Raw genomic sequence first — 26,457 nt, forward strand, 5'->3', positions numbered from 1 at the left:
TTTTTTTTTTTTTTTTTTTTTTTTTTAATCTCTACACTCAGGTTGAGTAGGGCAAAATGAAACTGATTTTAAGCAAAATCTCTCATTTGGAGAGAAAACCATTAATTTCTCTGCCAGAACAAATGAACACAACTTACCTTGGTGTATTTGATTTCAAGGTTGAGAGTGGGAGAAGGCAGCAGATGCAGAGATGCCATCAGAGCTGCAGGATCTGCCTTCACCTCCCCTGGCATCTCAATTTTACTGGAAGTCATAGTCTTGGGGGGGTTTTATAATACCACCGAGCCCCCCACTCTGCCCTGATGCTGTGTTGTGTTTTGGGTTGGTCCCCCCCCTCCAAAGCCCAGCGCTGAAGATGTTGCTCTCCTCCTCTGTATATAGGCAGGTGTCAAGCCGGGTCTCTTCTTATTGGACATGGGGGCAGAGGCAGGGGGGCAGGTCCATCCTACCTAGGGCGAGAGCGGCGCAGCCCCGCTCACTGCGGCGCAGCCTCCTCAGGTCCCCCCGGCCCCGCGCCCCATCCCGTCCCGGGGATTCCCGGCACCCCGCGGGAGCACCGAGCTCCCGGCCGCGGGTCGCTGCCTGCCGCCCGAGGAGCGGCACCGGAGAACGGCCGCGGGGAGCGAGGTCACCGGGACCGTCGTGTTCCCCCTCGGCTCCCCGGTGCCAGGCGGGGGCCGGCGGGGAGGCGCCGCGGCCGGGAGAGGCCAGTCCCGGCTCCGGCCCCGCCCGGGGCATCCCGCGGGGAGCCCAAGCAGCCCCAGCTCGACACAGGCTGGGGAGCCCCGGGCGCGGCGGGGGTAGCGGCGTAAGGGGAGAGACCGGGCTGCACTGGGGAAGCCGTGTCGGGCCGGGGTGACCGGGTCACGGTGCTCCGCCAGCGGCGCTGCCTGGCAGCGCGGCCCCGGGCGGGCGGCTGCGCTCGGGCGCGGGGCCGACGGGGCAGGGCGGGCGGCCCCTCGCGGGTCCCGGGTCGCGGCGCGGAGAGGGCACAGACAGGGAGCAGCCTGAGCGGCAGCGTGTCCGTATCCGTGCCCGCTTCCCGGCCGGCCACCGCCGCCCGCTGCTGTCCCGGGCTGCTCGCCCGGCGGCCGCGCGCTCGACGTGCCCCGCTCCCGCCCCCGGGCGCTCCCCGAGCGTCCCCGCCAGCCGTGTCCGCAGCGCGGCCACTGCTGCCCGGGCCGCCCCGCTTTTCCTTTGGCGGCGGTGCCGCCGGAGCGGCCGCGCCCCGACCCTCGGCGCCGCCGACCCGCCGTGCCCGGTGCCGAGCGGCCCCGCGCGGGCCCCACCTGCCGCCGCCACAGCGCCATCGCCGGCCGCCTGCTGCCCCCTGCCGGCCGCGCCCGCCGCCCTGCGCGCGCTCTGCTCCGCTGAGGGCACGGGGGAGCAGCGCCTCACGGCCAGGGCGGGCCCCCGCTCGCGCATTTCCTGAAAGTTCTCTGCAAATGGAAGAGACTTAAAGGGCAGAATAATTTTTTCAAGCAACAGCCACCTGATGCCAGCTATTATTCTTTGGGGGCTCTCTTCCCGGGAGGCCACGTCATGCAATGGAAGAGGCTGGGCAATGCCGTACAGCAGGTCACTGGGAAGGCAGTGGCCAAATGGAGCCAGATCCACGAGCTGGCAGGCGTCAGAAATTTATTGTCAAAGTCCTACACTCTCCCTGGTCAAAACCTATGTTTTCTTCTAGGCAGAAAACATAGAAAGCCTAGGCCGTTTTCATTACTTTTGGCAAAATAGTGAAGTTCTGCTTACTGATGCAAACACTCCCAATGTTTTGAACCCGATCAGATGTCATGTTTTGAAGTTATCACATACCAGATGGATGAACAAAGAAAGGACACCAAGGCTACAGCTGTCTAAAGTTGGCAAAACAAAGCAACAAGAAATATACCACATGACCTTTTCATTGACATAGTCAAGAATAAACAATGGGATCTGGCCATGTTTTGATTTCGTTACAATATTTGTTTGTTGATTCCCTTTATATTCCTCGCTCCATGTTTGTCAAGTTTGCAGACAATTGAAAAGATTGTCCCAGCGTCCTGTTAGTGTTTGTACAGGAGCATGGGACAACGGTTGCTTCTGCACAGACAGACAAGACAAGGTACAGAGTGTCAGTTAAGTCATTTCAGGGTTAACATGCATATTTCTGTAAATTTCCATCTAACTAATGAAGGAGACTGCAGATTTTGCTTTCTCTCATTTTTAGTCTTTTTTTTTTTTTTTTGACCTGACAGAGGAAATGGATTCATAATACTCTGCTGTAATGTGACATGCAGAGCTGTCAAACTGTGACACTTGGGATGAGTGAGACATTTAAACGTCAGAAATTCAATTTTTAATGGCACACTGGCAACACAGAACTAACACTTCATCACAAGGATGACACCTTCTAAAAGCCATTTTAAAATAAATCAGAGTGGGGATGTGCTCCTTTGGAAAAAAAAATGCATTTAAACAAGTTTCAGGAATGAGGAAATTGTATGACAGTTTCATTATTAAATCAATAAAATTCAAGAGATTTTGGCAAGAAGGGATGGCAGTGCATGTGGAGATGCAGCTCCAACCCACATAATCTGGACCTGCTTAAGTGACCTTCATCAACTACTTGTACCAACCACATTCCTCTTACATCTAAAAGCAATTCAGTTCGCAAAAGCCCTTGGAGACCTTTAGACCAATGGCTTGTTGGCATTCCCAGATGGAGAACGGCACTGCACTTACCAGTCTGCAGGCTCCTGGTGTGCAGCCACCCTCGGAGAGCTCCTCAGAAGACTTGGCACACATGTCCTGTTGCTCTTCCGGACAGTGAGGGACCAGCTGGAGTTCCTCTTCCACCAGCTGGGAAGACACCGATGCTTCAGCCCTTGGTGCCCAGGCCAAAGTGGGCTCTCACCAAGGACAAGAGCACCTCTGCCAAGCAAGAGGGAGGAACGAAGTCTTAGAGATTTTGGGGACACTGATGGACCCAGCCTGGGGAGCTGATCCAGGGTTCAGCACCACACTGGCTACTTTATGACAGCAAATCGAGTCATGGCTTCAAATCTTGCAAGTGAATGTTTAATATGTAATTTACTGTGGAAGGGATTGCCTTGGACATTAGGACAATATCTCAGTAAAAACAATGAATACAGAAGGAAACTAATTAATTTGTGAAAGAAAAAGTGAGTTGAAGAAAAGAAAATAAAGAACAGAGACAACACTTGGGGTTCAGTCCAATGGTCCCTTAAATACCTCCATGCAGCAGAAAAACCACTTATTGTAGTGCTGTAGCTTCTGGTTTGTTTGGAGTTTTGTTGCCAATTTGCAACTGTCAGTTAAGTCAGACTGGCTTATTTTCTCTCACATGAATGGGTTTTAATTAAACTTGTACTTAGACAGCAAATATGTTGTTTCAGATTGCAATGACAAAGTCTTCACACTTTGTGATTAAATGGTTGTCAATAAAATGAAGAACAATCAAGTGACTCTGTTTCTTGCTTCAGTTTTTGAATTTAGGAGAGTATACAGCCAACATCAAAATCATTCCTGGAGGGGTTTCTTTTTATATTTAGAGCAATCTGAATGTATAATTTGGAGATCTACCTTTGTTACATTTAGATGCCTCAATTTCTCCACCCACCCCCAGCAGCTGGTATTATTTATAGATAAGGATATAGACCTGGCTTGTACAAACACCATCTGGTGGGAACAGGGTGGTAGCCAGACGGAGCAAAAGACAAAGTTGCAATGTTGAAGGCAATACAGATGTAATTAAGGCATTCCTGGATTTCTCAGTCGAAGTACTAATATTTTTCCACTCTACACTACTATGCACCTTTTGCCTAAAGGAAGTCATAAAACTAGAGGATGAGGTGAAACTCTTTGTATCTCAAAACCTCTTTTGGGCAGATTAGCTGTGCCAAAGCACATATAGATACACCACTGAAATGGGCAGTGGATGCAGCAACTCCAACAACACTCCAAGCAAGAGCTCTTCATTCTCGCTACTTCTGATCCACGAATATTTCTTATGCTCCTGAGTGAGCTTCAGAAAGCACTGTCACACACAGGAAGGAACTGAGTCACTCTATCAGACACTTCCAATGATTCCTTTCAAGATCAACTGCAAAATCTACCCCAAAATTATTTCAATATGACCCATAAGCTCTTTTATATATAACATTTTCTCTCAGCTGTTCCATTACCATTTAGCAAGGATATTCCTGGTTCCTCATACAAATTCAGTATTGATTGAGAGATCCCACTCCTCTGTACCCTTTGCCTCCTGCTTCAGTAAATGTCTCTTCCTATTTCTTGTGTGCTTTATAAATTACTTCTGGAAGAAAAATAGAGATTGAATAAAAACTTCCCCTAAGTTATTTTTCAGCTCAGACTTCCACTTAGGAAATCTGAACTTCATTTTCTGATATATACATTAAAGCTTCAACCTCAGGTGTTCTATTTTAATTGCCTGCTATTTTCATTATTGACCATGAGGGCAGCAAATGCTCTTCAGGAGATACTTGTATTTTAATTTATCTGCAAACATAAATCACACATTATAGCACTTTTTTCCTCTAGGTTAATTGAATCAATTCTCTAAATGTCTCTATGCCTGACCATTGAAAGAGGCTCACTGTTTGAAATCTCTTTAAGAATTATGACCCTTGAGCTGTGTCCAGGATGGTAGCAGTCCTTGCTTCAGACAAAGCTATTTTATACATATAAAGTAAAAAGGTGTTATTATACACCTAAGCAATATGATCTGTGAAGCAACACCCATGATACTGTGAGGATCCTCTAAGATATTATTTCAGAATTTTTTCATATATCTCAGTGACTCAATTGTTTTAAAATTATAAATCTTATTAATAATTGTTTGAGTCTGGATATATCTTAAGTTCTAAATGAACAGAATAAAATCTACTTTTACTTTCCTTATTTCTACATTACCTTTAACATCAAAAAAAAATGCTGATATCACGAACAAACATTTTATTACTGAATATTCACAAATGCCTAATGGAGAAAACTTGATTTAACAGGTTTTTTTACTAAAAATTAGTCAAATGGATAATTTTTAGTAAAATGAGTCAAACAGATCCGCTTTCTTACCTGTGATATTGGCCATTTTATACCCAGTAGAACTGTTAATTGCTGGCAAATTAACAGTTGGTAAATTTACAAAATTTGCAAAAGGAAGAGGCCTGAAGGGCAGAATAATTTGTTCAAGCAACAGGGATCCGGATGCAGTTGGTAAATTTACCAGTTGTTGGTAAATTTATGGTAAATTTAGTCCAAAACTGAAATGCAAATTGAAAGGATTTAAGCAGGCTTCAAATAATTCAGTGAGTGATAAAGCAGAAAATGCTTGAAAAAGCTCCATGTTTGACTTTATGACTGGGTCAGTTTCAAAAATTAGCATTCTAGTTTAAGCCAGCAGCTGAAATGTCACCTGTCCCTCACTGGATGGAATGACCTCGGGAATGCGTGTGCTGGTAACTCTGGGAATGTGCTCTTGGGTGTAGGGATTTTATTCTGAATTTAAATATAAAAAAAAACTTTCTGTTTTGAATTTCTCTTCAGTTTACCTGTTGGAATTTATTATTTGTAAAACACATCAAGCCTCAAATGGATTGACCTTCTGCTAATGTATATCACCTAATGAATGGATGCAATTAACTAATTCATATTGGAATATTGCACTTTCCAGCTCACATTCATCATCACTAAATGTGTGATCTAGTTTGCAAGTTTAAATTTTTTATTATTACCCTTTAAACTAAAGAAATAAGTCTTGTATTTAATTACCTGAACTTACATATTCAATTAATAGCTTCATTACCTTAATGAACATAGATACCGTGCAGAAGTAACAAAAGATTGCTGCTGGATCTGCTCCCAAATATGCCCTTATAAAGAGTCAGCAACGTACATTAGAACACTTTTTTTTTCTTAAAAAGTCTTGATTGTGGAGTTTCAAAGGAATTGGGCCTAGCAATCTAATATTCTTGTACAGGAGCCTGAGATAAATTTATCATGTATGTTCTAAATATTTAACATGTAAAGGAATTCCAGAAACAAAACTTGTTTCTGGAAAGACAGAGGATTTGAACAATCAAATGTGAATAATTCTGAGTGAAAGGGAATAAAAGAATGAAAATCAGGCAGACTGCCAACTCACCTACTAAAGGATGAGGGATGAGTGGAACGTGGTGTTGAAGCAACCAAATGCACTTGCTGTGGGAGAGAGGGGACAAAGCACCAGGAACAGCAGCTCTTACAGAATATTCTTCTCCAACAGAGGATCAGATTGTGGCTGCATGGCACCCCTGGAGGGCCAAGTAGAGTGGGAGACAGGTGAAAGTAGGTGGGTTGGTGAGTCAGATACAAGAAACACTGTCACTTCCCCAATGGAAATTAGGTTTTAGAACCATGAATCAACTGTCCTAGTTAGCTCCATCTATTTGCCAAACACATAACTTTGCTTTTGTGTGTCAGTAGAGTCAAATCTGTCATTATCTTTGGCTTTCATGTTACATTCCTTTTATCAGTTAGGTAGGCTCAGATCTCTTCCTCTTCACAACCCTACAAGTAGCCTTAATAAGTCTCCAAGTTGCTACAGGGAACCCGTGCCCTGTAGAATGATGAAAGGTTTTGATAACATATCCCATTTGGGTTAAGAAAACACAGGGTTTAGATCCCTGCAAAGTCCCCTGGATATACTTCGAAGTTTTCTTCATGCTGCATTAATATATTTACCAAGATGTCCTTTGTTTTTAATGGCAAAGCTATTTGAGAAAAGGGAATATGCAGAAAGAAAGAGCAGGGAATTGGCTAAAACAAAGCACTTGTCTGTACTAAGTTGATCTGTGCCTTAAAAGCAAAATTCTTCTTATACCAAAACAGTTTTTGCTGGATGCATTCAGAAAGTGAGACTTGCCCATACCATAACCTACCCGATAAGCTCCTCCTAGGGCCATTCCCAGCACACTGAGAGGGCAGCACAGCCCAGCGCAGCTGATAACCGTGGTGCACGCAAGCATCTGTCCAGCATTGCCCTGACACTTCCACGTGCTGCCAGCACTGACAGCCCTGTCACGGGGCCCTCTGCACTGGAATGTTATCTGTGCCCCTCTGTGCCAGCAGGGCTGTCGAGAGATTAAACTGGCTCAGAAACTCTCAGGCAGGGCCTGTGTTACACATACAACAAGCTTTAAAATTTACTATCAGTTAAACAACTATATATAATGTGTTTGTATAGTAACATCAGTTATGCACTGAAGCCTAATGGTGTGCCCAGCCAGTCAAGAACAATGCAAAATCCTGGGTCCTGCTTTAGAGAAAGTCCAGTTTAGTTGTCCCTGAAATCAGTGTCAGCAACAGCAGACATAATATATGTCAGGCCTTAAGGATTATGAGCAAAAAGCTTGAGGCACACATATGTGATGTGGGTTTGATGTCATATGCATGATACAGACAGAAATGTTTTGCCTGGACACTGAGATCACAGAGAAGAAAGAACAAATTCTCAAGGGGTCCCTTGCGTGCCCTGCCCCTCCTCCAAGGTGGGCTTAGCTAAACCAGAGCTTCACACTGCAGATATTTCTCACCTGAACACTTTTTCACGAGGGACTACAGCACAGAGAGAGGGGTGATCAGAAAATACAAGAACTAGAGAAATAGAGGGTTTATGTAGTAAAAACTTAAAATGCTGAATTACAGTGTGTTCAGTCCTTCCTCACCTGAATTTTTTCTTTGACTTCCCCAGCAGGAGAACCAATCCGTAAAACAGAGAATGCTCTTTATGTACCATGCAGCAGTTTCTGTATGAAAATTGAGATATAAATTAGGCAAAGGCATTTGACTGGGGACCTGAATTAGAGGTACACATTCAGAGTTTGTCTAATTCAACTAAAATCAGCAGACTTTAAAATAATTTGGCCCATATTATTACAATACAAAAAATATATGGTGTATTTACAGGCTTGGTCTCTCCAGCTGTGTTGGTTTAGGTTTTATTACATCAGTAATAACAATTTATGTGATACTCTGAATAATGTGCTATTAAAAATTCAGTACACTATATATTGTTACCCATGGGATTTAAACTCTGGGAGCTATGTGCATTATTCTCGACTTTGCTATTTCTATAGGAGTGAAGATTACTATAAAAATGGTTAGGTTATATACATCATGTGAATTCCTGCTCTGCTTGAATCCAGGTGAAGAGAAGAAATACTTCAGTCCAGACTACCTTGGAGTGAGGGTCCCAAGGGTCTTAGTCTTGCAATCTAAGGTTACACTGATCCCACATTCAGGCATGAAAATAGTATCAATGGGCTTTTTGATGTCTTTAAAGGATACCAATAGATTTGTGAGGCAAAATCTCCCTTAACAGAATCCACTTGATGCTTCTCCAGAGCATCAGCTTTATCTCTTTGTCTATTGATTTTACTTTTTACAGCAGTTCATCAAATTTTCCTGGCATAGAAGTCACACGGACAGTTTTGTAGTTCCCATGATCACCTTTGAAGGACTCTCTTGAAGCACCAGCAGATCACTGGTACATTTCCTATGTTCTGTTTTGCTGACATTAGGAACAGGATCAGCAAAAAACCAACCCACTGACACTAGCACTTGAGAAGCTGAGCATTTTAATCCCTTGGTGGAAATACTGCACAGCTCCAGCAATTAGTTACTGGTTAATTTATCAATTTCTCCTGAAGTGTTTCCTGATGACAATTTATTTTAGAACAGTTGCTCACACTCAGCCCACCAGATGTCTGGGTCTTCAGCAAGGCAAATAATTCTTTTAGCTGTGGACAGCCACCTTGAATGCTTATTCTGTGCTTCCATCCTCCATAGCTTTACTTACTCTCTTGGAGGACTCCTCTGATAATGGAATCTGAAAACATTTGCACTATAACTTTCACATTCCTTGCAAAACCTTAAAATCTTTTTGGTGAACTTTCTTGTGGTTCTACATTTGTGTGCTGCTTACTTGTTTATATAACTTCAATTTTTGGAAGATGCCTTCATTTTCTTCCCTCAGATGACACAGTTATCAATATTTATGGATGGCACTGACAATATCCTTATCATTCTGACTCTGGGAGCAGGGCCCAGGTGAGGGAGCTGTAGAAAACAGTAATCACAGTGCATTTTCTTTCCCTTGTTCAACCAGATGTTCCATTGCATACAACTAACTAAAAGGCAGTAAAGCAGAGGATTAATCAAATAGGTAGTAATTAAGGTCAAAGCTTTCATAGTGTTTACATTTTACTTGTCTTTCTTAAAATGCTACATGAATATTTGTTAGATTTGGTAAATGTCTTAGAATCTCTTTCTAAATATAACAAAAGGAGAAACTTAATTCAAATGTTCTGCACTGCCCCCTTTTCTCTTTGAAAAGTGTGTCAGTGACTTTAAATTGCCACCTGTCAAAAGCTGGAAGGATTTACCAAGGGAGCAGTCATCCCCTGTGTACTCTGTTCTTCAATACTTTCTTAGAGCACCTGCTTGAACCTTGTTATGGAGCTGAGGAGGACTTTTGGTCTAACTTAGTATCACAGTTTTTATTAATGGAGTTAAATCATATGATCTCTTCAAAGTATTGAAGAAAATCTGATAAAAGCAAATGTGAAATAGATGTATTTGTGCCAGTTCTCCACCCTGCAAAGACAGAAAATTGATACAAGGAATTCAGTGTGATCTGAACAAATGAGTATGAATTTCTGTCTCTGACATATTATTACTCCATTATTAGCTGAAAAATAGCATTAATGTCTTCACACGTGCTATGAGACCAAAATCAGAGGTATCTACATACTACCTTGTAGCAAGACTTGCATCTGCATAAGAGAAAGAATTGCATGGAAAAACAACTAAAAATTGCTTTCATAAATGTGTTTGTTTATTTATTTATCATTTTCCTGAAAGAGAGGAAGTGGTTTATCTCATTCCTGATGTAATGAATGTCCTCCCAAGCATCCTCCCTCAGTTCTAATGTATACATTATTCTGAAAGACTTCTCTCACAGACATAACAAACATATACTTTAGCATGCTGTGATAATTAAGGTCCTGAATAATATGTTTGCTTTTCAGTGGTGTGGGGTAAAGGTTTTCAAGCTGCCCTACACAGGCTATTTTCAGGGGCTCCCCAGAGGCAGGCCCAGCTGTCCATGCCACAGGCAGGACCTGTAGAGCAGGACCTGGAGCTGTCCTGCAGCAGTGTCACCATCTCTGCACAGGTGCTCGTGGCTCAGGCAGCACCAGCACAGATGCTGCCATCTCCTGCTCTATCAGCTCCATTGTGCTCCACAGGCCACCTAAGGGCACAGTGCTGTTTGGATGCAGAGGTAGAGAAAGGTGAGTAAAAGGACACAGAAAAGCAGTTAAGGATTAAAATTGGGTAGTGGGGGAGAACTGGGTGATTAAGGGATGAAGCTGGTGGTGGTAAGGTGACTACTGCTGCAGGGAGCACACATTGGGTCCTAGCTGGAGGCAAGGAACAGCACTGACAGGATAACAGAAGTGGCACATTTCCCTAACCCCGTAAGGTTCTGCCCTTTTTAGGACAGATAAAGACCAAGGCACTGAGCAGCTACAATACATACCAAAATAATGTACCAGAACTGGGCTGACATGCTGGTGTCAAGTCAAACACCAGAAAATACTTGTAAATCAACCAGTTACTGTCAAGTCTGTATCACATCTGATAAAACTGTTCAAGATGCTGAAGAGATAAAGGTGTAATATTTTTCTCTAGGAGACCCAGTTCTTTGAGATATTCAGCAAATTCAAGTCTTAAGACCATGGAAAATAATATTATAATGTTCCATATTATAGCACCCATGCACCTTTTTAAGCTAGATATATAGGAGATATACAGTCACTCAGTGCCTCACTTCCCTGTACTGCCTTGTAGGGAGCCACTGGACTGAAACAGAATTCATTAAATGTTCCTAATTTATTCTGCCTCGTTGCTCTTTTATAAACAGGGAAGTTCACTAGAGAGCAAGGCATTTAGTCCAAAAAGAGTACTGTGAGTGAATATGCAAAATTCAACACACACCACCAAGGTAAGATTCCTCATTAGCCACTGAAATGTCTCAGAAGTTAAGGGCTCTTGTGTGCAGGGTACAGCACAGCATTCTCCCAAGCATTCACTCTCTTTACAACCTCCCCTTGAAAAACTCTTTGACAGCCAATAGCAGCATGGTTTAAATCCCAATCCAGGTCAGAGAGAAATTTGCAACTATATTTTGTTTCCTTATTTTGTGGTTTATCTTTTTGCCTTTCTTTTTCATCAGGATGATAGAAACAAAATTTTATTCATTCTTACCAGGATTAAAAAAAAAAAAAAAGCAATATAGGAAAGGTAATGATTAATCCATTCTGTAAGAAAAAAGAAGAAAACTGATTGTGAACTTACTGGTATTATCTAACCAGTATAAATAGAAGTGTACACAGAGAAGGCATAGAATGACAAACCCATGATGAATTGTTAGGGCATGTTGAGTTGGTTCTGTCAGTGCCTGCAGTCAGATGATTTCACTGGCTGTACAAGATGAAATCTCGTATTTCAATGTTTAAGTAAAAGTGTCAAAGTTCAGCTGAAGCGGGGACGAATACAGAACAAATTTGTGTGTATTTGTAACTAGGGCACCAGAGCAATAGAGGAAGCCAAAATGAGCCAGAAAAGCAAAAGGAGTTTAAAGGAGAAATTTGCCTTGAAGAACAGCCTGATTAAAGAAGCCCTTTCAGAGTTCCTGGGAACTTTTATACTGATAGTAAGTGTCAGCTGCTTTCCTTTCTTCCTACTAATCTAATGTTGGACAGTGCTTGTAAGGGGACATGTACGTTTTTCTTGTACTGTGCCAGCAGCAAGGTTACAGCCTGACCATGCACAGCTTGAATGAATTGCTCCTAGGACGGTAAGTTTGTAATTCCTTTTTTCACCTCATGTAATTATCACTGCCTATAAAAAACAGATACTCTTATGTATTACAGTTGTCTGATCAGCATTAGATTTCATCTAGGGATGGAATTTCAGTGAATGAGCACGTTCTGAAAAATTCAGATACGCACAATGAATGCTGTTAATACTCTCCTGTTTTTTAAAAACTCAGCAGTTTATTTTATGCACAAATTCTGTTTACATTAACAAACATATTGTACTGCACATTTAGAAAATTTTAGCTGAGTTGTTTTCCTGTGCAATATAGGAATTTAGCTGTGTGATTTGTAGTGAATTTATTGGGAGTTGCATTGCCAAACCTTCAGAGATTTTGTAAGTTAACAAATTTTTGTTTTGTTTTTAACTGTACCTATATAAATTACACATATATTGCTTGGTCCTATAGTACTGCTACAATTTGGATAAATACCTAAATATCCCATTTTTATAGCCCCAGATTTTTTTTTTTTTAAACTTAATTACTTGCTCAGTTTTTCTGTGCATTTTGCACTGGGAGTGTGACTCACCAAGGGAAAGAGCAGGCTGAGTAGCAGAGCTAGAAGTCAAGCAGCTAGAATATTTATGCCAAACTCTTTCTTTCTTTCTCCTCTTTGTCTGGACAATGCAGTCTTGCTTATTGCTAAATATTTCATCATAGTGAAAAGGACAAAAAAAGAAGCAGGCACAGTACTGACATAGTAGGTTTTATAACTGTAAGTATATTAGCTAAACTTCAAGTAAGTAATCTAAAAATTCCAGTAGCTCATAAAATACTGGAAATTATGGTCTTTACTACACTTCAGTCAACTGAAGTGCACTGGCACTAAAATAACATTATTCTCAAATTTAATACCATCCGTAAGACATTATTACAGTAAGCAGCACATTTAGAAGCAAGGAGCACAGAACACTTTACAAACACTAATGAATTAAGTGTCACAACACCCTGGTAAGGAGGGGAAATGTCATTATCTTCATTTTGTATATTACCAAACCTGATTACAGCAGCCTGCACAGGAAGCTTGTGGCAGAACTCTGAATATAACCCACATCACCTGACTTCCAGTAGCCTGTCCTCGCCACAAGATCCTCCTCCTCTTTCCATTAATAAAATTAAGCAAGAGAAGAAAACATATTAAAGTGCAGATTAGATAATAGCATTTGCAGTCTAATGTCCTGCTGCACAAAGCTAGAAGGAAATGCAAACCCAGATCCCATTTTCTAGTATATTCACTGTATGAGTGTAGTAGAAAATGGAGCTAAAAAATTGTTGTTAATCATCTGAGTTTCTCATTTCTCTTACCCTTTCTAGTTTCAACCTTGGTTTAAAGCAGAAACAGCCTCACCTGGATTAAAGTGCAGCTTTCTCAGTGCTTGGATACCTCAACGTGTATTTAGACTGCACAAGTTAGCAGCAGTACAAAGTGTTTATTGTGAAGAAGCTGCCTTTTCTGCTGTTATCTTAAGCTGTGCCAGGGGAAGTTTAGGTTCGACACCAGGAAAAAATTCTTCACTGAAAGAGTGATTGGGCACTGGAATTGTCTGCCCAGGGAGGTGGTAGAGTCACCATCCCTGGACGGGTTTAAAAAAAGACTGGACATGGCACTCAGTGCCATGATTTAGTTGATGAGGTGTTGTTAGGTGATAGGTTGGACTTGATGATCTCAAAGGTCTTTTCCAACCTAGTTGATTCTGTGATTCTATTTATTGCTACTGCTTTAAAGCTTTGTCAGCTGGCAAGTACTTAAAGTACAGATAAATATTAAACCCTTAATTTAAATTTGACCTAATGAAAGGGGCACCCTGGTAAGTCAGAGGACAGAAATCCTTGAAAAACAGACACCATGTGTGCAAAAGAAGCAATGTAATAAGATGGTGTAAGAACTATGTGTTAATGCTGTTACAAAGTGAGAGGAGAGTTCACGGCCTACAGCACAGCTGATTCACATCTTTGTTGAAAGTCATTTTGGGTCACTGTGATGGGGTTGAGAGCTTGTGGAGAGCACCTGTGCCAGAGAGCAAGGCCGAAACAGCATTTCTATTACCCACAGGCTCTGTCTGGAAGCCAATGCTAACTGACCACACCTAAATCTGGGACCCACTGCTGGGAGTTAGCTGGGTGAAATTCCGTCCCTCCACATCACCTATTTCTATTTTTTCTGAAGAATAACATCAGAGGCCACATACTAATAGGAGCCTAAACTACCATCTTTGGTAACTCTCAGCCTTGCAACATTACTTTCCAAACAGGAAATCTAGAAAGTAGAATCACTCATCAGACAAAAACCCAGCCTTCACCTCGGGGTGCGAAGGGTGCGGCCTGCAACGTTGGACAGATTTGAGACAACAAGCCTTGAGAAAGGCACTGGGCACACAGTTTGGATAATATCTCCTGGTCAGCCCTACTTAACATGCTGCAGTCTGCCTTGCAGCATGGTCTCAGAGCACGTAGACAAAATTCTTTCCAGGTGAAAATAAAGTAGAAGGTGAGCTCCAGAATCACAGGAAGTGTGCTGACCATTAATGGATGCTCAGTCCAGTGGATCAGACTGGAGATGCTCCAAATAAGTAATCCCTCCTGAGAGATCCACAGTCAGGTTCTCAGGTGCTTACATTACACAACTTGATAATACAGACACAGCCCACATGAGCCACACTCTGTGCTTAGCAAAGCACACAATTTCAGTAAGAAACACTAGGAGCCCGGAAGCATTCTGAGGTGGGAGAACACCTGCCCATTTGCACCATGGTGGCTGAGAGTCAGCACACACACACATTTCCCAGCCTCAGTCACACACCCCAAGGTCTCCCTTGAGGAAGAGCTCCCTAGGGAGCTTTTTGTTCTCCATCCTGTTTCCTGGTTCAGTACGTTTCCTCTTGGGACTTCTGTGAATTACTCAGGGGGACAACACCTGTGTGCCAGCACAAAAGAGCCAGGAATGATGGTTTATGTGGCTTTTTAGTGAGTCTGGCTGGAACTCACCTGTCCAACTGCCTCTCTGCTTTTAATCATGCTTCTCTCCAGATTTCCTCTTTGGAACTTGACTGCATTGTTCTCAACCAAAATGAGATTTACTCTGACTTATGCCATTAAGTATATCTGAATTGAAACAGTTCCAAAAAGAGATGCCAAATAGGCCATGTGGCTTCCTTTAACAGCTACTGCTCACCTAACACAGTTTGTATTTCATTTTCACTCTCAAGAGCATCTTACTGAACACAGTTTCCCAGAAAGGAGCTGCACAGGAGCCAGAATCTCCTGAGGCCAGAGCAGTATACATTTCCTTGCTGAGAAAAAACACAGGCTGCCATTTAGCATATAAATACAATCAGGGAGTATATATGCTCCTAATATTTATGTATAGATATAGATAGATATTTTCCTATGTACATACTCCTATGAGCGTGGTCTCCAGCAGGAGGTGGGGAGCCTCTTGCAACTCCCATTGAAGCAAATGTTTGTGTGTGCGTAGAGGATACAGGGCACAAGCATGAACTGAATGCACGACACCCCTGAAGTAGTCCAGCTAATGAGGAAGGCTATTTATCATCAAAATATTTTAGTCTTGTTTTCATATTCTGACCACTTCGTTGTGCAAGTTATCACTCCTGCTCTGTTGCAGAGTTGAGTCTCCTCAGAAAAATCTTTAAGACTGACATTACATGGATTTGTTCAGTCCAGAAGATTAAAATTTAAACAACTTTTCTATATCTTTTTTTTTTGTGGCCCAACATTCCAGTGCATGTTAATTACAATACTGTAGGGTAACATATATCCCTTATCCTAAGCATGCATTAGAATTCTCATTACATGATACTACTACATGAAAGCAAACATAGCTTTTGATCCTTTGCTCCTTAAATAAGTGTTTAACATTTAACACAGAACCACTACTTAGAAATTTTAAACAAAGATAAATTCCACGCTCTAAATTTTTGTGAAAGGAAGACTTTTTTCATATAGGATGAAATTACAGCAAGTTTTGTTTAAGGTATGGCCTTGTTTGCCATCAGCAATGGATTTCCTGGAGTACAGAATCTTATATAATTAGCTCTTAGATAAGAGGTTATTAAAATTTATTTATAATTGGTATTTTGATATGTCACTCAGCTTTTTTAATATTACATAATGCTGCAAATACCACGAGCCTTAGCAGTGTTTGCACTTCGAAAAGTAGCTCATGTGTCAGAGATCCATACATTTGGGTCTCTAGCAGCAATTAATATAGTACAACCCATAAATAATAGACGCCAGTCAGGAATCTAATGTTAGAGTTACATATATTTTGATGGCATTAAATTTTGCTAATGATTCTGGTGAAGATATGCAAACTCTTCCTCTTTTTGAAACTATATTAAATCAGCATTACAAACAGAAGACAAAGTGGTAATGAAGACCCCTAGTTGTGCTGAGGTTAAGGAGGTATTCTAGCATACTGGTGTTATTTTACTATTATCAAAATCAATCTTTTTTTCTAGACAGCCCTTCTGTTTTAAAAACCATTCTTTAATTCAGCTGAATATTTAGCAGTGTGAAAAATTTGAAAGGAAGGTTACCTAGTTGTTCTTTTACCCCAAAATATTTATTACAGCAAATACTTCTGAAAAATCATGGAAATCTTTCGTTTTCCATCCAGACTTAGGTTTCCCAGTATATGACATTTCAAACTTTTAGGTGACTCAGATGTTGTGTTACATGAAAGCTTTGAAGAAAATTATCTTCATTTCTGCAACATCAGCCCCAGCATGTAACTCAGCTCTCATTGTTTAACCAAGAGGTTCCAGTAAGCTGAACTTAATTTTTCAGAACCTTTTTCTGTAGATACCCTTTTCCCCAGAAAGTTTACACCTATAGAACTGAAGTGTAGGCACCTCTGCCTGAGCCTTTGAAAAGGCTTGCATCTTTCCAGCATTCAACTGCGAGTGCAAAACTTGTATGTTTTACAGACACAAATTTACAAGGTGTTTTTTCAAAGTTTCACCAAATAAAAGAAAGGTAATAAAAGTAATAACTTTTAAAAACTGTCATAAACAGTTGGAGAACAGAATAAAAGACAATAAATGTAGTTTGTGCTATGCAGTGAGTTTATATCTTTGCGATCTCAACAGTTCAATGAACCATTCTGGTTGAAAGTGAATTCTAGGGAGCTCTCCAATCCATGGTCTGGTTTAAAGGCAAACGTGACTCAGTTCCTCCAACCCATTCCTCACAGGTTTCTTTACTATTGAAAGCATTCAGCTTTCTTTTTTTCCAACTGAAAACTGCTTAGGCTTTAATTACTCCTAACCATGTACCTCTAACCACAAGGGCACAGCAAAGATCTGGCCCCCGTTTCTGCACCCAAAGGAATGAATAAAAGAAAAGGTACATGTACCCTTACACTCCAAGGAGAGGACAGAAAACCTCCTTTCTTGGAATCTGCAATGCCCACTCTTGCACACTTTCTCAATGCTACAATTGTCTGAGAGCTGCTACAGAGACTAAACATATTTGAGAGTTTAGAAAGATTTAAAGCTTTTCAGTTGGGGTAGGAAGCAAAGCAGCATATCTCAGCTCAAGAATAAATGAGTAAGGTGGAAGGGAAGCTGCACCCGAATACGTTCTTTTTCTCTTCAAGGCTGCTAGTTAAGATTTTGCTCCTTTGCCTGGCCTTTTCTTTCTTGCTCTGATACAACAGGTGATGTTTCACTCCTGAAAGTGTCTGAATATCACATTTCATTTTTTTTCCTGGATTTCTAAAACCTAGTAAGAAAATAAAACCAGTCTTCACTGAAGAAACTGACTCAAGCCAGTTGCCCTCTACAATTCAGGGAAGAAAAGCATTTAGCATTTCAGGATGAAGAGTGCAATATTAATCATAATAAAATATGAGAAAATGCAGACTTTTGCATTCTCTCTAGGTGATTTCAAACTTTTATTTGTCTCCTATTGCATATGAAAAAGCAATAATAAAAATTTAAAAGCATCAGTTTATATAACACAGCATAGTCCGTCTCTCAATATTTTCACTATTTTTTCCCACAAAGCAATTTGAACTTGATATTTATATGTTTTAAAAGCTTTATATACACAATTCATCCCAAGTTTTATTAAATTTACATTCATGTCTCCAAGTAGTAATGCTTTCTGTCACTTGAAAATGGTTTCAAAATGGCAATAATTTTAAGGCTTATGTCTATTCTATTTAATTAACTAAATGATAAGGGTTTGGGGTTTTTTCACCCCTTATTTATTAGATAGCAAGTCTGAAAAAAAATAAAAATCCAACTGAACCAAGAGGATATTGGTTGTTTCCCAGGAGATCATCAGGAGAACGGATGTAGTGATTTTTTATTGCTCTAAGCTTGATTAAATCGTAGTGCACAGAAATCCTCCCCACCCCACCAAAACGTTTAGTATGATAAAATAAGAGCCATGTGCTTTTAAAGTATTTAAAAATTACTTGACTGGTAAGCTGTATTTTTATCTCACCTTTAAAAGCTTAAGTACTCTCTGATTTAAAAAAATATAGCAAATATTAAACATGAAATTGGATGAGGCTTGGTCTTTCCTGAAAGGAGTTGCCTGTAACGTAAATTCTTGCAGAGCTAAAGCCCTGAATTTTAGAAGATCTAGCATTATCTCCGTTTTTGTTGCTTTTAGCATTACTGTCTCAGTTGAAAGAATGCTTAGGAACCCTGTCTGAATTAAGATCCCATGTGAAACACAGCAAAAATACATCTCTGTGTGGAAAGAGCTTCTAATATTATAAAACATCTTATAATGAAATTCAAAAGGTAAATTCTTAAGCAGACGTCAGATTTGCTTTGTAAATGAAGGGGGTGGAAATGAGTGCGAGTTCTAAAACACACTCCCTTAGGAAGACACCACCAATTTAGTATGCCTCAAACTGAAAAGTTTGTTTACTACTTTTATAAGTAGCTAATCCTATTTGGAAATATTAGTGTTGGGTAGGGGAACTGCACAAGACTACAGTACACCATGAACAATGCTGTAAACTTTTCATGGGCAAAGGTCCCTACCTGCAGGGAAGGGCAAATGCAACCACTACTTTTCTAGCATTTCATGATTGAAAGTGAACAGTTTATGATTTAAATAATATTTTATTTATTTATATTTATTTTAAATCATTAATATTTTAAATTTTTTTTTTTTTTTTTTTGCAACTGCTAACTGTATTCCTTACAGCACACTGAGTTCCTGTACTCATGCACAGCATCATCAGCTGTGCAGCCATTGAGGCCACACTCTGCCTGCAGGGGCACCTGTGGAACCCTACTGCAGGTGTGTCACTCACCACAGCTGGAGCTAGCGATGTACAGGGTATAATGCAGCACAGCTCATTGTCTTCACACTGCTAAAAAGTTGGCTGCCTCTTTAATGTGACAGTCAGAGTGTCTGCCTAGAAATGCACAGCACTTCTAGGACTGTGTAATAAGAAAGGGGCTTTTCCATATAAGCATTATGCTTTAAGATGTCTAAAGCTTTACTGGCCATGTAGAAAAACAGATTCCCTAAAATTGTGGTTTCAGATCTTGCAGAAATCCTATTTATACTGAAAAATGCTATTACAAGCATTTGGAAAAATCCTGAAAATAGTAAGATGGAGGCAAATGATCTTTAGTCTTTCTGATGAGTGGAATACAGAAAGTCCTGCAAGCTTCCAGGCAGAAATAGGACCTTATGCTCATTGAAGGCCAGTGTTTTCCTTTCCTAACATTAACCATGTTGTCCAAGACAAAGAGAAGGATCTAATGGGCTATGAATCAAGTTCTTTTGGCAGAGAAGGTTCAGACAGCTATTCCACACCCAAACATGCTCTTTAGGACAGTAATCTAATGACTTTATGAACAAAAAAGTCAGTGCTGAGACTACTCCAGTAATTTTAAGCAGATCAGGCTACAGATAACTGCTAAGATGAAAACCTGGTAACATAAGATAGACAAGATAAGATAAAGAGATCTGGCTATATTCTACTAAATTAAACTCCCATTAACTCCATGTGCTTCAATCAATGAGTTTTGTGGGTGCAACTGATGGCTGAGCTTGGCCTAAAATCCTAGAATATTTAGTTACAACTTGATGATCTAGTATGTCTTAACTCAGTCAAGCAAAGACTTACAAGGTATTAAATTGCTGTTCATGTAATTACATGATTAGGTGATAGTTTCCAGTTGTGCCAACCTAGCTACAGTACATATAAGGCAACTTTTTTATCTCCTTCTGAAAAGGTCAGCAAATGGTGGAAGTATTACAGTGACATGGCTCAGATTTGCAGGCTCAGTTCCCAGTTTTCCCATCCCTGGATGGGCACACACTGACTGTGCCTGCAGTAGTGTTCAGTCATTGGACACAAGCAGGTCCACTGAGTGCAGCTGTGTTCCAGCTGGCTTGCACATCTTCTTCTCTGTAGAGTTTTCTAAGACTGCTTAGCACAGAAATGGAGCATCTGTAGTTGTGTATTTCCCTAAGACATGCAGAGCAGGAGCTGCTATGCAAGAGGACAACACAGCTGTTTCTGTATGACTCTCCTCAGCTCTGGTAATAAAGGAAGGGAGGCCACAGCCTCCCTTTGTTATTTCCTTCCCTTCTCTTGTGAAGTTGTAGTTGATATACACAGATGTTGTTATCCCCTATCCTTTTCTGGAACCATCTCCTCCAATCCTCTTCTCTTTCTTTGTCATCCTTACAGAAAGAGGTAATGTTTACAAAAGAATGGCCTTTTCTTTGAATCTCAAAACTTTGCCTATGCCATTTCAGAACACAAGTGTACACTATACTTGTAGATTGAACTGGTTGCCTGAATTCAACCTGCACCCCAGTGTGCAGGGGCCCAGAGCAGCCTAATGACCTTGCTCCTCATGTGAGACATATCTTCCACAAAATCTTGCTTGGTGCAGGCTTCTGCAATACTCCCTTTGAGAAATCTGGAAAGTGATGACTAGAGTATGCTAATTCACCTCCTCTAGGTTCTTAATCTTAAACATAATGAATTCCAGCATACCCATTCTTTCCATATTAAACATATAAACACATTATGAATTGTCTCATATGAAGTTTTAAAGCAAACAACGCAATTTCAGCTGTGAACAACTCCAGTGTGTTTTATTTTGGTTTGCTGTACGTGCATTTGTGCTTACCATGAGCATTGCTAGGTGAGAGTATGGCTAACACAAGCGTGTCATCCATTGCACAGCAGCTGACTGTAGCTTGCACTGTGTCCTGGAGCTTTTAATTATACAGACCAATAAACTGCAGCTATCTAACACCACCCTACCCTTACATAACCAGAGCTCTAACACTCTGGCACCAGACAGTGTTTTGTTTGCTTACATGATTATGACCTCCAGGCAAGAACTGCACCTGGGTATATGACACAGTCTCGGGGCACTTAGAAACACCGTCTGCATTACAAAGCTGGTTAAGAGTGCAATTTTATTGAGAGCTTTCCTGTCACATTTGGGTATTAGCTAAAACCCTTAGGGAAATAATGGAAACAAAAGTATAATTTTGCCTGTTTAAATTGCATCTATTCTAGTAGGACTTGCTTGTTAAACCTCAATCACCAAATCTTCTTGGTACAGTCTATTTTTAAGGCAAGAGAGATTTTCCCATTACTTTGCAGTTTCTGAATTCAACTGCCTTGCAACTGAAAGTAAGTAATTAAGGTTGCTCAAGATAAATCTAGTCACATCCTAGAAATGGTATGATTCACATCACTTACTGCTGCAGAGAAGCAAAAGTTTTCGGACTATAGATATTATTTGAGAGCTTCCATATAGTGTTGGGTCCTTGTTCAGCAGAGCACGGTAGGCATATATTTAAAAAGCAGACTTTCAAAGACACAGAAATGGAACAGCTATTCTATCTCAAACTAAAAGGGTTTTGTCCCTTTGAATATCTTTCCTATCATCTTTAATAGGACCTAAACATATGCTTGAAGCTAAGCAGAGGTTTTAGAAATGAATAAACATCATCTTAAGCAAATATTTAAATGTGCTCCTGAACTTCATTCTGAGGGAAACCAACAAAAAAAGAGAACTAGTTTAAATACATTTAGAATTCTTCAATATTATTTAGATATCTCCAGTTATTTGTTCAGGCTGCAGAGCCAGTAAAATATTTTGCTACAGGAATATATGATATAAATTCAGCGTAACAATAACACACACTGTAAATGCCAGAAAGTTGTCTAAATCCAGAGTTTCAGCATTAAACATTAAAAGCTTTTTTGAACTATTTTTCATAACTTTTACAGTAAATTTTTTATTGCTTATAACATCAGTCTGGAACTGAAAACTTACCACACAGAATTAATTCCACTTTCAGATGCAGAGTTTTGTTGTGGAGGCTGTGAGATCTTGTTCTGGCTCCAAGTTCTGATCTGTATCCCATCATTGTGCCTGAGAACTGCTTTCTATGTGGAGAGAGGTCCTCATTAGCAGACATTCCTGCTCATGACAGAGACGAGGAAAATAAAAAGCAAATGTGCATTGCAGCAAAGGCAACAACAAATTCTAGCAGTGTTTCAGTATTCAACATTTTCAGCTATACAGGTCAGCAGCCGAAGTCACAACCAGTAACATTTGACAGACACCCTTGTGACTTTACACTTCTCTTTCAAAATGCAGGCTCTCGGCTGTGGGTGTGTGGGACAGGCTGTCCTCAGCCGGGGAATGCATGGAGGGCCCATGACAGTGTCAGTGGGATTTGCCATGGCAGTCACCATAGCAGTGTACGTGTCCGGGGGGGTTTCTGGTAAGTGACTTTTTTTCTTATATAGTATTTATTACTACTGTGTTAAGGCTCTTTTGTTAAAGGGCTTTCACTTCATGGTATAAACAATCATGAATCTAGCAACAGTAAGCACCATTACAGCAGAGTCTGCACCAGAGTTTTGCTAGTAAACCTTGTGTGTTCTTATTTCCTTCTATTCTTTGTGTTTGACAAAATCTCCCACCAAATTCTGATCTCAACTACAGTGTGCAAACCTTGGCACACCTCTGACTTTCATGGTAAGTGTTCTGTGCAAACCAGAAATCTGCTTGATGTTGCTTTGAAAATTCTGTCAATAGAGATGATCCTGGGCAGAACAGGCACCGTGTTTAAAGAAATAACCATGAAGAGCAATTCAGCAGTCACCAGATAAAATGGTGCAGCTACACAGAAAGTAGAATGACCCACTAATGGGTATAATGAATGGGATTCACCTCAAAGAGTGCAATTTATTTCTTCATGTCCTATGATAGGCAATAGCAAGTCTGCTCCTGTCCATTTGATTATTCACAGACACAGCAGATCATAGAAAGCAGAAACAGCAGAAAGATTCAGTACCAGAGATACATTCAATGATATTGTCAGTGTACTGTCCTTTCCCCTTTATTTCTACTGTAACACTTCCTCAACATGTATTGGTCAGGAATCTCTCTTTAGTCCTGGGGCTAAGGTGGGTGAGCTAACTAACCAGTGTCCACAAGTGCCATACTGCATGCTGCTTTGTCTCCTAGTTCCACCGTTCAATTTGGCCAAACTAAGGTTGGAAACATTAGTATAACTGATTTTAACATTTAAAGTCTTCCTTTAAAATTGAAAATGATGGGTTGTAACAACGTTGTGCATGAAAATACACAATACTTTGTGTTATATGCAGAGTTTAAATGGGCCTTTAAAGCAAATGGTGTCCTTGTACTCCAGGTCTTATAGAGGCATTTCTTACCCTTCATAAAGACGGTAAAGTTGGTTTGGAGAAATTTCTTTAGGTATAATTAGAGCATTATAAATAGTTGCTGAAGCAGAAATGACTGTGGCCATTTCTCTTGTATTTACAAATTCTTTTACAGAGGCACCATGCACTATAAGGTTTCCATTAGAAAGTTTCACATTAGAAAGTGCTCCAGGTTCTACAAAACAGGCAGTCTTGTCACTGTCATTGACACAGACCAGAACTGTTTCTTAATATCACACAAAGTTAATTCAGCAGCACATTCCTATTGTCTGAACAACTACAGCTCTTGGTTTACATGTAGGCAGGTAAACTCTTCTAATGCAGTATCATGAAAACAAACCTGTGAAGACCTGTCCTACATTTGCACCTTTAAGGGATATTCATCTTCATCATTATGTAGAAAATTAGAGTTCAGTCCCAGCAGGGCAGAGCAGTTGCAGATGTTGCAGTATCGTGCTTCCTGTGTTTTTCCCATGACAAGGGATTCTGCATGCAGTGCATTTTCTCTTTGAAGGAACAGGAACAGATATTTCAACAGGCTGCTATTAACCAACATGTGATCACTAGTGGACACTTCAGAATACAAGTTCTTATGTAGAATTTGTTAGCAATTTCTCTGGCTCTTGGGCCAAAGTCTCATGTTTAAATACTGCTAAAATGTTTTGTATTTTGCATCGGTTCTTTATGAAATTCCAAATTCATGGTAACAAAATATATAGTCTGCATGCTTGGTGAATTTGAGCTTTTTTTATTTAGGAAAATTCCTCTTTTTAATTTTCCTCCATCCAGTTTTCCTCAATATCTAGATAATTTCCCACTATTTTATCCAACTTAGCATTTCAAACTCATGACTATGATCACTGCAACTACAAAAGAATGGGGAACATGCTGTCCAAAGTGGACTTTTTTTTTAAACCAGTGGCACAAGAACCAAGAATCTTATAACTCCCCTATGTCAGCAGGAGAGCCTTCAATTAGACTTTTCCTTTCCAATTTCAATGTTAATCAGCCATCTATAATATTATTATGACTCGTCCTGACCATCATAGTCATCCTGTACTATATACAGGTGGGAAACAAAATCAAGTGTTGAAAGAAAGGAAAATTATTAATTCCAGCCAGAGTAAGGAACAAAAGACAAGACAACAATTAATCAAAATTCACATGAAGGGCTGTTAAATTAGGTGCTGTCTATCTATTTTCTCTGTGCTGAAGAATTTGAAACACAGTGAGGAATTCAACATTTAATTCAAGACTGGTGCTACTAGGTCAGAGTTTTGGAAATGATACAAAGAAGGTTTTATCCAGCTTGTTATCTGTGTTTGTCAGTTCATTATGTATCAAAGGTGCCTGGATTTCATAAGATAGTGACTCACTGACCTGAAGTGCAAACAAACACAGAAATTGTACATAAAGGCCCTTTCTCCATCACTAACCTTTGACAGATAAAGGACATGCTCTTTCAGTTATTTTACCAAAGACAAGGGCTATTTTTTTCTGATATTCATACAGATTGAAATGAGACCTTATCTAGAAGATAAGCAAAGGATCCTATGTCCTTGCAAAATTTGGGGGTTGAGGTATTTATTACAAAGAAGAACTTTTTCATCTGTTCATTTATTTGGCAATTTGTATTTCTTAAGTAGCAACCATGTATCTGTAAACAATAAAATTTTCCAAGAGCATACAACACCTTTTTTGTTGACAAAAGATGTTGAGGGAAGAGACTACCATGTGACATAAATGTATTTTAGAAACTAAACTTGTCACAAAGAATTCCAATGTTACTGAAATCTTTTTCATACACAAGTTCAGGTGTAGCTACTCCTGAATAAAAAGGAAGGAAGTTTCACAGGAAACTGAACTTTGTTTCAGCACAGCTACTCTATCAGTTTCCTTATCATGGACCTTTCTGGGAAGGACAAGAAGTAGATAGAAACATGGTGAAGGACTATGCACCACTGCCCCCAGATCCCATCTAGGCACAGCTCACCAACGGCCAACGTGAAGCTGAACAGCCCTAACGTTATTTTATTTTTGTCTCCATGAAAAGTAAGTAACCCCAGGTTGAAGACAGGGATACAAACATGACTTAAATCCAGGGCACTCTAAAACTGTCTCAAGATACATGCTCAAGCCAGTAACAGTCCTTAATCATAATATGTGCTTGGGAGACTAAAGGAATGTTCTTCTGCCCCAGTCCTCCCCTAAAAATAAAAAGGCAAAGGCCTCAAGGACAGAGAATATGTGCAGAATAAAGGACCCTCCCATCACAACCAATGGGGCAGATTTACTGTTTCTAGAAAAGTTGTCTGTAAGTTACATACTTCAGGACAGCAGACTGATAAATAGCACAGTCCACAAGCATCAAGAGTAAAGATGGATCTTGGTGGCTTTTGCCCTCCTTCCTCTGATTTCATTCAACTTGTTTCAGTTTAATTGCAGTCAGCATTTAACTGCAAAATAACATCTAGAAAAGCATGTACTATTCTTGTGTTCAAAAGTGCCCACATTTTTACAAAACCTTCACCTATTCTCATGTATCTGAGTCACCCACATGACTTAATTTGTGATTTATTTTTCAGGTGGTCACATAAACCCAGCTGTTTCATTAGCCATGTGCGTGACTGGAAGATTAAAATGGACCAAATTACCAATTTACATATTAGCACAACTCCTGGGAGCATTCGTTGGAGCAGCGGCTGTCTTTGGGATTTATTACAGTGAGTACACCTTAGACATGTTCACAGGACAAACTAGAGGTCAGGCAGTCTCTAAGGCC

General features: G+C 40.4%; 2 protein-coding genes across 7 annotated transcripts in view; one reads left to right on the top strand and one right to left on the bottom strand.

Annotated features, from left to right (window-relative positions):
• ALDH1A2 (aldehyde dehydrogenase 1 family member A2) overlaps positions 1 to 22,524 on the bottom strand; it is a 75,637-nt gene extending 53,113 nt beyond the window's left edge. Inside the window, exons 1-5 of one of the 3 annotated variants that reach the window (XM_032123371.1) lie at positions 22,255 to 22,524; positions 7,731 to 7,811; positions 6,170 to 6,317; positions 4,191 to 4,321; positions 2,728 to 2,916 (exon numbers count right to left, since the gene is read on the bottom strand). In XM_032123371.1, the coding sequence (XP_031979262.1) occupies positions 2,728 to 2,790 (63 nt within the window). In that variant the 5' untranslated portion in view covers positions 2,791 to 2,916; positions 4,191 to 4,321; positions 6,170 to 6,317; positions 7,731 to 7,811; positions 22,255 to 22,524. Of the gene's footprint in view, positions 1 to 137; positions 658 to 2,727; positions 2,917 to 4,190; positions 4,322 to 6,169; positions 6,318 to 7,730; positions 7,812 to 22,254 lie in introns of those variants that run through there. The other 2 variants (XM_032123372.1, XM_032123370.1) reach the window with 2 other exon arrangements.
• The window catches only part of AQP9 (aquaporin 9), a 28,203-nt gene continuing 12,032 nt past the window's right edge, over positions 10,287 to 26,457 (top strand). Inside the window, exons 1-5 of one of the 4 annotated variants that reach the window (XM_032123378.1) lie at positions 10,287 to 10,358; positions 10,991 to 11,071; positions 11,654 to 11,782; positions 22,582 to 22,708; positions 26,261 to 26,398. In XM_032123378.1, coding sequence (XP_031979269.1) covers positions 11,045 to 11,071; positions 11,654 to 11,782; positions 22,582 to 22,708; positions 26,261 to 26,398 — 421 coding nt within the window. In that variant the 5' untranslated portion in view covers positions 10,287 to 10,358; positions 10,991 to 11,044. Of the gene's footprint in view, positions 10,359 to 10,990; positions 11,072 to 11,653; positions 11,927 to 19,216; positions 19,235 to 22,581; positions 22,709 to 26,260; positions 26,399 to 26,457 lie in introns of those variants that run through there. The other 3 variants (XM_032123379.1, XM_032123380.1, XM_032123381.1) reach the window with 3 other exon arrangements.

This window comes from Corvus moneduloides, chromosome 13 (assembly GCF_009650955.1).
Source record: "Corvus moneduloides isolate bCorMon1 chromosome 13, bCorMon1.pri, whole genome shotgun sequence".
NCBI classification, from domain to species: domain Eukaryota; kingdom Metazoa; phylum Chordata; class Aves; order Passeriformes; family Corvidae; genus Corvus; species Corvus moneduloides.